The sequence below is a fragment of the Pipistrellus hanaki genome (assembly GCF_964339955.1).
Source record: "Pipistrellus hanaki genome assembly, chromosome: 14".
NCBI lineage: Eukaryota > Metazoa > Chordata > Mammalia > Chiroptera > Vespertilionidae > Pipistrellus > Pipistrellus hanaki.
In genome coordinates, this window is record NC_140516.1 from 52,695,923 (window position 1) to 52,707,818 (window position 11,896).

At 62.4% G+C, this 11,896-nt stretch overlaps 1 protein-coding gene across 1 annotated transcript; it reads left to right on the forward strand.

The window, feature by feature from the left end:
* Positions 1–4,598: 4,598 nt before the first annotated feature.
* MMP21 (matrix metallopeptidase 21) lies at positions 4,599–11,184 on the forward strand (the record flags this gene model as incomplete). The annotated part of the gene is made up of 7 exons (XM_084903554.1): positions 4,599–4,751; positions 5,071–5,623; positions 6,723–6,862; positions 7,066–7,207; positions 8,083–8,340; positions 9,644–9,816; positions 10,454–11,184. 7 exons carry the CDS (start codon positions 4,599–4,601, stop codon positions 10,754–10,756), a joined length of 1,722 nt encoding a protein of 573 aa, XP_084759680.1. The 3' UTR covers positions 10,757–11,184.
* Between the last annotated feature and the right edge of the window lie 712 nt (positions 11,185–11,896).

Genomic DNA, 11,896 nt, shown 5'->3' on the forward strand with positions numbered 1-11,896 from the left:
CAGGGTGTCCACACAGGACAGCAGCCCTGGTGACCGGCTCGCACCCGGAGCTCCGCCCCCGCCCCCGCCCCTGGGAAACAGTCCGAGCCAGAGCCAGCGCCCCGCCCTCCTGCCCCAGCGCCTCTGGAGGGGTGGGCGCCCCTGCTGCCCGGAGCAGGGCAGGTCGGCGCCGCAGTAACGGGTGGGCCACAAGCAGCCGCTCTGGTCAGCGAGCAAACGCTCTGGCTCAGGGTGCTGCTCGGCCTGAGGCTCAGGTTTACCTGGTGGAAGGGGCTACCCGACTGGCAGAGCTGAGCTTCTGGTCACTGCCTGACCCCGGCGGGTGGGCCTGTGCTCGGCGCCCGGGGCCCGGACAGCACAGCTCCTGCCCGCGGGGCCCAACCACCTGCAAAGAACGGCCAGGAGGCAGCTGAGCTCGGCACGGACATCTGTACTTCACAGTCAGCCCATGGGGACGGCACACAGGGGACACGGCACCCAGGGGGCACGGCACGCGGGGGACACGGAACACGGGGGGCACGGCACCCAGGGGGCACGGCACACGGGGGGCACGGCACACGGGGGACACGGCACACAGGGGGCACGGCACACGGGGGGCACGGCACACGGGGGGCACGGCACGTGGGGGGCACGCACACGGGGGGCACGCACGCGGGGGGCACGGCACGCGGGGGCGCCAGCTCAGGGCAGTCCGCAGCAGCGCGCTCGGGGCTCCGGCCGGCGGGCTGGCCGCAGTGCGGGTGGCAGCATCTCAGCAGGGCCTTCCACACCCAGCTGCCTGCCTCTGCGGCGGATGCTGCTGATCGTCATAGTTTCCTTCAGAGATTGGACAGAAAGCTCAGTTAGGTTCACTCTGAAGCCCGTGGCGCTCAGCTCGGGCAGGGGAATGGCTCCGGCGGTCCTCGGTCCGGCCAGGCTGTGAGGCCCGGGCAGCGGACAGCGCTGACCCTAGCGGCTGCCGGGAACCTCCCTGTGAGCTCACAGCCCAGCCGGGGGAAGCGGCCAGGACTCCGTGCTCACCTGCCTCGGCCTTTTTAAATGTGTTTTCATTGACTTCGGAGAGGGAGGAGAAGCTGGTGCCCAACCGTGGAGCGGCCCAGCCTCTGCCTTTTAAACTTTCCCGCTGTCCCTGGCCTCGTGGAGGGCGCGGCCCCAGGGGTCCCGTGCGAGGGGTGTTGTTCCCGCTTACCCACGTCACTCACCTCAGGGTGCTGGCCAGCCTGCAGTAGAGACAGAGGAAGCAGCACAGGAGGAAAAAGGAGGAGATCAATAAGCCGCCACCGATAGCAATCAAGACCTCCACGTCCACCTTGTCGACAAAGCCCTCAAATCCGAACATGGTTCTGGGCGGAGAAGAGCGGGCGGTGACCGGGGGTCCCTCCCACCCAGCCTGGCACAGCTCGGGAGGGTCCTTCACGGAGGAGGCGTGACCCCGCCCGCAGGACGGGTCTCCCAGGGCAGCTGAGGGGCCCAGCCGCCCGGCCTCGCGGGGTAGAGGGTCTGCTCTCGTAGGAAAAGGGACCGAAAGGCAAAGGCAGAGGAAGGAAACGGACAGACGGAGGGAAGGGCTTTCTCCCTCTCGCAGGCAGTAACGTGCAGCTGGCGGTGAGTAACAGGCCGCCCGGGAGCACGTGGTTTCACTCCCCAATCCTGAAACAGGTTCCTTTTCAGAGTCAGGAGCCTCCCTGTGCATCAGGCTTAAACATCTTCCGTGGGGATAAGCAAGGGAAGGTCTTTTCCCAAAATGCTACGCTGTGCGCGCCGCGAGTATGGACACCTACTTCTATAGGTTTGATATTGTAGGAAAAAACTCCCATTCTCCCGCTGGCACCTGTGTCATGCCACCTCAGTGTTCAAGGAGATTCTGGAGGCTCCAGCCAAACCCCCCGCCAGGCTCAGGGACGGCAAGTGTCCTGCACGGACCAGGAGCCCCTGTCCCTCACTGTGGAGGGCACACAGCTTCCCCTGCCACTTTTCCTCCTGAATTCAACCAATTTCCTCAAAACCCAACTCACCTGGGACCGCACTCTGGGTAATCAAACCCTCTGAGCCTGGAAGCCGGTCCACGCAGAGGCGGGGCCGTGCCGGCGCGAAAGGCACCCCCTGGGACAAGCAGACGGCCCGGCTGGTCGGCACACGTCCCTGCGTCCAGCCGTCCGGGCCCGCATGAGGTCAACTGCACGGACGGTGAGGAGGAGGACACGTCACCTAGAGAAAGGGCCCTCGGCAGGAGCCACCTCCCCTCTGACCCCGGCGGGGACCTGGCAGCCGGCACCGGCCCAGCCGCCGGCAGAGCTCAGACCTGACTCTCAGGAGTGGTCCTCGGCCAGAGCGCTCGACACCACAGGCTCCATCTGTCTCTGCCAGGCCCTGCGGACCCGGCTGTGTGACATCAGCTCGGGAGCCCCTCTCCGTCCAGGTTCTCAGTTCTGTTCCGCGGCAGAGTTCCAGCCTCCCAGCAGACAGGAAGTCTAGCCCAGCGGTTCTCCACCTTCCTATCGCCGCGGCCCTTTAATCCAGCTCCTCATGCCGCGGTGACCCCCAACCATAAAACTATTGTCGTCGCTACTTCATAACTGTCATTTTGCTTCTGTTATGAACCGTAATGTAAGTATCTGTGTTTTCCGATGGTCTCAGGCGACCTTTGTGAAAGCGTCATTCGACCTCCAAAGGGGTCGCGACCCACAGGTTGAGAATGGCTGATCTAGATACTGTTTTGAATAATGTCCTAAGTCTTGCACCTTCCCAGGAGAAAACACTTGGGGTTTGTTTTCTAATTAAAACAGTTTGAGATCTCAGTTTTAAAAAAGGAGCGTGAACCCAGTTAGGTGGGGAAAGGAGCAGTGCCCTCACACATAACGCTGCTGTGTCAGCCGCACTCCGCAGTGAAACGGTGTGCAGCATCCATGCCCCCTCACATTGATGCTCCTCTCTCCCCCTTCCTCGCTCTCCAAAATCAACAAAAATTAAAAATAAAAACAGCCCAGCAGGCGTGGCTCAGTGCTTGAGCGTCAACCTATGAACCAGGAGGACAGGGTTCAATTCCAGGTCAGGGCACATGTCTGGGTTGCATGTTTGATCCCCAGTGAGGGGCATACAAGAGGCAGCCGATCCATGATTCTCTCATCACTGATGGTTTCTCTCTGTCCCTGAAAATCAATTACACACACACACACACACACACACACACACACACACATATACTAGAAGCCCAATGCATGAAAATTCGTGCACTCAGGGAGGATGGTCCCTCAGCCCAGCCTGCACCCTCTCACAGTCCAGGCGCCCTTGGGGGATGTCCACCTGCCAGTTTAGGCCCGCTCCCCGGGGGACCCAGCTAAGCTGGCAGTCAGACATCCCTCTGGCAGCCTGGGTGCCCTGGTGGGATGCCCAACTGATGGGCCTAAGCTGCAGTCGGACAGCCTCAGTGCTGCTGCAGTGGTGGGAGAGGCTGCCTCTGCTGCTGGACTCACAGCCGTCAGCCCGGCTTGTGGCTGAGTGGCGCTCCCCCTGTGGAAGCTGCCCCCTGGTGGTCAGTGTGCATCATACACTGGTGGGTCCTGGTTGTTCCAAGTTAGGGTCAGTTTGCGTATTACCCTGTTATTATATAGGATTATTCTGTAGGATTGTATAGGATACCCATCTTCAGGTGAGGATTAAAAAAAAAAAAATCGCAGAACCCATAGATAGGACCCCATGTTGCCATTACCCAGGATGATAACACCTGTCTTCATGAACACGGGAAGATGACGTGCTACTCCACTGAGCTTACATAGAATAAAACAGAACACGCGACTCACATAAAACTGCACACAGGTGCTTCTCTGCAGGCACACATGCATCCACCCGAAGGATGTTCCCGAAACGCTGCCATCCGTGTCAAGGCGCCCTTCATCCTCAGTCCTTTCAAAACCCGCACCCCCATGCTGAGGCGTTCCTTTCAGAGAGAGGAACAGAGCAGCAAGAAAAAGTTGGTAAACAAACTAAAACCTCCCTCCCAGAAAAGGACCCAAGCTCGGGCTGCCAAGTGCAGCACAGGGACCGGCTGTGGTGCCAGGTGGTCACTTCGTAAATTATGTGTCCGGCCACTGTGCTGTACACCGGAAACTAATAGAATATCGAATGTCAACTGTAATTGACAAAAGGTAAAAAAAATTAAAAGGCAATTTCCACTCTAAAAAAATAAATCCCAAACTACAAGCAAACGCATGGTGCTGGGCTCACCGCGGGCGCAGGTGGGAGGGGGTGGCGGGGGTTGCGCCTCCACCCCAGGCCCATGGACACTGTCACCGCCCCACCTCCCGGCTTCCCGAGCACGTCGCCAGGGGAGCGCCATCGCAGGAGGCTGCGAGCTGGCGATGTAATTACCGAGGACTGGGCCCCCGGAGCGGGGAGCGGTCTCACCCCCGTGAGAGGGGCGGCGGGGCCTCACAGGCGGAGGCGGCACGCTTGGCGCCTGGGTGCGAGGGCAGGGCCCGGGGAGGAACGCGGGGAGGGGGCAGGGCGCGGCCAGGGCAGGGGCTCCGCCGCCTATAAGAGCTCCGGCCTCCCCGGAGGGACACGGGACGGAGCGGAGGCGGACGGGGCTCCAGCCGGCCATGCTCGCGGCCTCCATCCTCCGCCCCGCCCTGCTGCTCTGCTGGCTCCGCGCCGCCCGCCCGGAGGCGCTCTTCCACAGCCGCGACCGCTCCGACCGGGCGCCCGCCCCGCTGCGCCGCGCCCCGCCCATCGCCGGCCTCCCGGCCGCGCAGGTAGGGAGCCGGGACCAGGACCACGCACACGTACGCACACGCTGCCACAGGTGCACACGCACATGTGCACAAGCCACAGGCGCACCTGCACGCATACAGGTATGCACATGCACATGCACACGCCCGCAGGTGTGCACGGTCACTGGTGCGCACTCACACACGTGTGCACACGCCTTCCTGGTGCTGGGCCTGGGACGCTGCCCAGCACAGACAAACACACAACCTGGTAGCGTGGAAACCGCCAGCACACCGGCCTGTGCAGCTGGGAAGGGGGAACATGCGGTGCAATCCGCCCGCCGACCAGCGGTTCTCTCCGCAGCGGTTCCTGTCCAAATACGGCTGGGCCCCGGGGCCCCCGGGGGCGGGTCCCCGCCGCGACGGGCCGCCCGAGGACCCCCGGGGCGCCGCCCTGGCCGAGGCTCTGCGCCGGTTCCAGGAGGTCAACGCGCTGCCGGCCAGCGGGCGGCTGGACGCGGCCACCCTGGCGGCCATGAACCGGCCCCGCTGCGGCGTCCCCGACACGCGGCCCCCGCTGCCGGCCGCGAGCGCCGCCCCCCGGGCCCCGCCGCCCCCGCCGGGCCCCCGGCCCAAGGCCCGGCCCAAGCGCTTCCTGCACCTGCTGCTGGCCGCGCCTCCGGGCCCGCACCCCCAGGACGAGGCCGCCGCGCGGGCCGGGGGCGCCCAGGCCTTCGCCAAGAGGACCCTGAGCTGGAGGCTGCTGGGCGAGGGCTACAGCCGCCAGCTGCCCGCCGACCAGCAGAGGCACGTCCTCCGCCTGGCCTTCCGCATGTGGAGCGAGGTGACCCCCCTGACCTTCCGGGAGGACCCCGGCCCGGGCGCCTCGGCCGACATAAAGCTGGGGTTTGGACGAGGTGAGGGCGAAGGCGGGGCGCCCTGCCTACCTGTCCTCGCAGCTGGCAGGCGGCCGAGGGGGGACCTCAGCATAACGGGAACTCGGGGTCACACAGACAGGCTGGGGAACCCCCCCTGGCCTCCAGCCCGCTGCCTGGCTGTTGTGAGATGGCACCTGGGGCCACAGTGTGAGCCTCTGTGGATGCGGCTTCATTACAACTCACTGGGAAGGGCTCGTGTATCGCCCTGCACAGCCTGAGGGTCTCATGGGGACAGGTCAGAGCAGGCCAGCCCGGGGGCGTGGTTCAAGGGGCTCAGGTGGGCTCGGCGGGCTCGGCCGGCTCCTCCGGGCGCAGGGCACACGGCCTGTTTTCCCCCAGCACTGGCTGCCTGGGTTTGGACACAGTCACTTCTCAGCAGCCCCATCGGGGGACTGGGGGTCCCATGGCTGCCCCATCGGGGAACTGGGGGTCCCATGGCTGCCCCGAGTTCTCCCCAGAGTCGCTTCCTCATGAGAGAAGCACCCAGGGCACAGGTGGTTGGAAAATGATGCAAATGGAAGGAACTGACCGAAGTGACCGTGGGCCACGCCCGCTTTAGTTCCTGACCACACAGCCCTCAGGGTCCAGCACAGACCTTCCTCCTCCTCCTCCTCTTCCTCCTCCTCCTCCTCCCCCCCATCCTCTTCTTCCTCTGGCTGCAGCCCCACACACGCCCCCAGCTCCTCTCCTCCCTCAGCACTCAGTGTGCAGCTGCTTGTCTTTAGACTGTGTTTTTATTGATTTCAGAGACTAAGGGAGAGAGAAACATCAGTGATTAGAGAGAATCACTCCTGCACACCCCCCATGGGCACTGAGCCTGCCACGGGGCATGTGCCCGACCAGGAATTGAACTGTGACCCTCAGGTTCACAGATGAGGCTCAGCTCCTGAGCCGAGCGGCGGGGCTGTGTCTTTAGACGTTGTGACCGCCGCGGCTCATGCAGCCTCAAGGGGAGGAATTAGCCCAGGCCGGACAGCAAGCCCCTGGCACCTGGGGACCTCCAGGGTCTGCTCCCAGGTCCCGCAGGCAGGGAGTCTGTGCCCCGGGCACTCCTCGCTCACCGCCCCTCCCCGGCCAGGCCGGCACCTGGGCTGCCCGCGGGTGTTCGACGGCGTCGGGCAGGAGTTCGCACACGCCTGGCGCCTGGGCGACGTCCACTTCGACGATGACGAGCACCTCACCCCGCCCTCCAGCGGCGTGGGCATCAGCCTCCTCAGGGTGAGTGGCCGCCGCGGAGCGTGGTGACCGGGCACAGGGCGGCGTGGGCGGCCGGAGCCTCTCCCCGGACGTGTCCGCTTCCTCCCGAGAGAGTTCCCTCCCCCTGCCCAGCCTCTGCAGGCACAGCCTCCCCCCACCCCACCCGAGGGCGGGTCCCAGGCCCCCAGGGCTGGCGCTGCACCCATGGCTGTGTTCCCTTCTAGGTGGCAGTCCACGAGATTGGCCACGTCCTCGGCCTGCCTCACAGCTACAGGGCGGGGTCCATAATGCAGCCAAATTACACTCCCCGGGGGCCCGCGTTCGAGCTGGACTGGTCAGACCGGAAGGCAATCCAGAGGCTGTACGGTAAGACTGGTGGGGAGCACCCTCCGAGCGGACAGAGGACCCCGCCCCTCCTCAGTTGGAGCCCCCTAGCACCTGCCCCCGGCTCGGGGGTGCAGTGATGGGCGGCCCTGCCCGGCCCAGGCTCGTGGGGAGCAAAGCGAGTGCTCTGGGGTTTTTCCCATGTCCCCTCTTCCCCCGCACAGTCTGTCCCTGGGAGGCAGGGGGCACACGTGGTTTCCTGGACCAGGGGGCCCCCGGGCCGGGGTGCCAGGAGAGGGACGAGAGCGGGGAGCCGGGAGAAAGTGTGACCTGGAGGCAGGCGGAGAGCAGTGTGGCCTGGCCGGGAGGAGTTCTCACGTCTGTCTGATGGTTCGGGCTGAGGTGCGGGGTTAGTTACCCGCTGGAAGTGGTTCAGGACTCGGCATGGAGGCCTCAGGGAGGGAAGCTTCCGTCAGCAACAGGGACCGTCCCCATGTCTGCGCGCCTCACGCCGCCCTGTTCTCCGCATGCAGCGCGCTTGGAGAACGCCACGTGCTAGGGTCCTTTTACCTCCCTCCATGGAGACCCCCTGTGCGTGCCCAGACCCCCTCCTTCCCTCCAGTGGAGTCAGAGCCACCTCCAAGGGGCCTCAGCTGCACTTAAACCTGCCCCCGAGCAGGGCCACGTGAGAGATGGGGAGGCTGTCAGTGACGAGGCCAGGTAACTCCTGTGCCAGCAGAGGCCACGGGGCCTCTCCCGCCCCCCTCAGCCAGGGCCTGCTGCCCCCCCGTGGGTGCCTGCTCCCAGGTGACTCCACGGAACACCCGGCTTAGCCGTGCTCTTTGTGCAAGCCACACGTGGCAGCAGGAGCCGTGGCTTTGGCGCCGGGTGGCCAAGTGGCCGGGCTCCTTTTGCAGGTTCCTGCGCAGGCTCCTTCGACACCGCCTTCGACTGGATCCGCACGGAGCGGAGCCCCCGCGGGGACGCCACGGCGAGGTTCAGCACCTACTTCTTCCGCCACGGCTGGTACTGGCTGTACGAGAACCGGAACAACCGGACCCGCTACGGCGACCCCCTGCCCATCCTCACCGGCTGGCGCGGGGTCCCGGCTCAGGGCATAGACGCCTTTGTCCACGTCTGGACGTGGGGCAGAGACGAGCGCTATTTCTTTAAAGGTAGAGGCTCCCGTGGGCGGTCGGCGGCTTCTCCTCGGGAGCGAGTGCTTTCAGAGCGGGCCTGTGCCCTGACTGGGGAGCCGTCCATGGGCTCCGGAGCTCCTGAACTTAATGTCTGTCGGTTCCATCGGCTGTCAGCTCTGGGCACAGGGATCGCGCTGGGACGTCTTTTCAGCAGGCACTGAGTGGATGCATCGGACGGATGAGGGAGGGAGGGAGGGAGTGGACTGGGCGGGGCTCTGACGAGGTTGCCGAAGCTGGAAGAAAGCGCCCTCCTGTGGAAGTTTTCCTCTGGTTCTGGAGATAAATCCCCTGCCCCAAACGGAAAGTGCGTGGAGGGGGAGAGCAAGCAGAGGGGACAATTGCTGTGACCCCGAATCAGTGCAGGAGCCACCCCAGAGTCAGGACGTGGCCCAGACTGGAAGAAGGGGTAGGACCTGGAGTGCCCAGAAGGGGACCCCTGGAGTGGGGGGACATAGCGGGCTGGAGGCTGAGCGCGAACAAGCAGATCAGTGAGACACTGTGCCCGGGAGGTGGCCAGGCGCTCACGCAATGGGCTAGGCTGGAAGCACAGGCTCAGCTGGGCACGGAGCCTCCAGTGCAGGGCCAGGGCAGCGAGGAATGGAGGCAGCTCTGGGTGGGAGGGTCAGTGTTCTGGGGGAGGCGGGACCTGAGGGGGTCCTGGAGGTGTTGGGGAGCACCCGGAGCAGCCAGGCCAGCAGGCTGCCTTGGCAAACCGAACTCACAAAGTCTGAGCCCAAACGCGGAGTGTGCAGGCGCTGCCCTCCACCCCCCGCGCCGGAGTCCCAGGCAGAGCCATGTTGCTTTAAATGGCTCCCCGTTAACCCCGAGGCGAGAGCCAGACTGGCAGAACTTGGCATCAGCATTTGCCGGAAGGGATCCGTAAATACATTTAGTCCTGATTTTCCTTCTCATCATACAAAGACTTTTCCAGTTCAGTGACACAAAGACGTGGTCTCTGGCAGACTTCTGTCGTTTGGATGGTTCAGAGTAGGGAGCACACCCTTCCGTGGTTTAAGTCCTGACTGTGATCGATATTGGCAACACCGGGACTCCTGGGGTCAAGTCTAGAAGTAACCCGGGAAAAGCGCTCATCTGGGGGGAGGCCTCACTCAGATGCAGAAGTCCCACCTCCTCCCACAGTCCCGCGGGGCTCCGCGGCCGGCTGGGGCCTGTGCGGGGCTCCGCGGCCGGCCGGGGCCTGCACGGAAAGCTGTTGCTCTGTCTTTCCCCCGGACTTAGCAGTCATAGGCCACGGCCACCCTTTTTGTTTGGCTCCCAGGAAATCGGTACTGGAGGTACGACAGCGACAGGGATCAGGCCTACTCGGAAGATGAGCGAGGACACAGCTACCCCAGGCTGATCTCAGAAGGGTTTCCGGGCATCCCAAGTCCCCTGGACACCGCCTTCTATGACCGTCGGAGGCAGCTGATCTACTTCTTCAAAGGGCCCTGGGTACGTGGAGGCTGTGCAGCCTGGGGTTGCTTTTATCATCCCCGACTGAAGTGTCAGGTGACCGAGTTCTCGGTTAACAGCTGTGCTGGTACTGCCCTGGCCCGGCCTCGTCCCATGCCCCAGAAGGTCCATCCGGTCAGGGTACTTCCCAGGAGGCAGCTGATCGGTGTTTCTTTTACACAATGTCTGTCTCTCTGCCTTCCTCTCTTTAATGATCAAGAAATATATCCTCAGGTAAGAATTAAAAAATTTAAAAAAGGTTGTGTTGTTAGTGCATGCCTATATGGCAACAACAGATCACCCCATCATGTGGAAAATTAAGAACTTTATATATTTTTAAAAAGATATCTTTATTGATTTCAGAGAGGAAGGGAGAGGGAGAGAAACATCAATGATGAGAATCATGGACTGGCTGCTTCCTGCTCATCCCCTATTGGGGATGGAGCCCACAACCCAGGCCTGTGCCCTGACCGGGGATCGAACGTGACCTCCTGGTTCCTGGGTCAACGCTCCACCTGAGCCACAGGGGCCGGACGAGTATGAGGAACGTGGAGCCCGAGGAACACGTGCTGTGCCAGGTGGGCCTCCTTGCTGTGAGTCGGCGATCGCAGAAAGGCCGCTGTGCTCTCTGCCGCAGGTGTTTGCGTTTGATGTCACCAGAAACCGAGTCCTTGGCTCCTCCCCGAAGAAGATGACGGAGGTCTTCCCAGCGATCGAGCCTCGGAACCACCCGCTCCGCAGCCTGGACGCCGCCTACTACTCCTACGCGCACCGGGCCGTCTTCCTGTTCAAAGGCAGCGCCTACTGGAGGGTGGCCAGTGACGGGGACCGGCAGCGGCGCCCGGGGCTGCCCCCCAACGGCCTGTTCCCTGCGCAGCCCATCCCCGACAAGTGGTTTGACGTGTGTGACGTCCACGCCTCCACCCTGAACATGAGCTGAGGACACAGGCCCGGACACGGCCCACGGGTCTCTCTTCGGAGACAGAGCCGCCTTCTCTAGAAAAAAGCCCTCCGATTCCAGAAACTGAAACCAACAGGCCCCTCCGTTAAAACCAAGCGGAAAGTACTACTGAACTTTAAAATACTTGATTTAAAAACCAATTTCTTGATTAATTTTTTGAAACAGTTTTTTTTGCCAAATTATTTTACAGACTTAAGGAAAGGTTAAAAGAATTGCTGAGGAATCCGCCTGTTTCCCATGGATGCTAGGGCTCTGCGGCCGAGTTCCCAGCACGGCTGCCAGCACCCGCACCCCCATTTCCAGCGCAGGCAGGGCACCAGGCCGGCTCCCCAGAGCAGGAAATACTGCGCAGTGTCCTTACGCTCCGGGCGGTGCCGGCGTGAGATGCCTGCGCTCCTGCATAAGCTTGTCCCATGTCAGTGACCTGGAGGCCAGGCACTGCGTCCCTTTAACTTTCACGTGACGTCGCTTCACACAGGCAGAACCCATGTCATCTGGAATGACGGGGACAACACATGCACAGAGGTGAACCGGGAAAGGCTCAACAGTCTCATGATCAGGCATAAACAGTTCTTTTACTTTTGTTTTTTGGTGCCCTGACAGAGAGACTCTTTAGTTCACAGGCACATTCGATCCATTGAGCCAAACCGGCGAGGGCCATAATCCTTTTAAAGGAACAGCTGAAACGCAAGCGCTTTGAAGCAGCTTTAATTTAAATTAAAATCAGAGAATCATAGAGCCTCTCCCCACAGGAACTGCACCCCATGCTGACAGGGAGGCGTCTGGCTCGCTCTCTTCTCGCTCAGAGACCAGTTTCCCTGACTGAAAGGCCGCGCAGCCGAGGAGTGCGGCCAGGACTGGCACTGCTCAGGTGCCTGGCTTGGCTCTTTCCGCAGAGACAGAAACCCTGTGACTCAGGAATCCAGACTGGAAAGGTCCAGGGCACAGTGCAGGCCGACTACCGAGGGGCTGCGATGCCGCTGTGTTCCCCGCAAAGATAGCGGGCGGACCGACTGACTCACAGCTGCTTTACCATTCAGTCAAAACATTAAGTGCTTCAACGACAAGCTTTTAAAAATATATATATTTTATTGATTTTTTTACAGAGAGGTAGTTAGA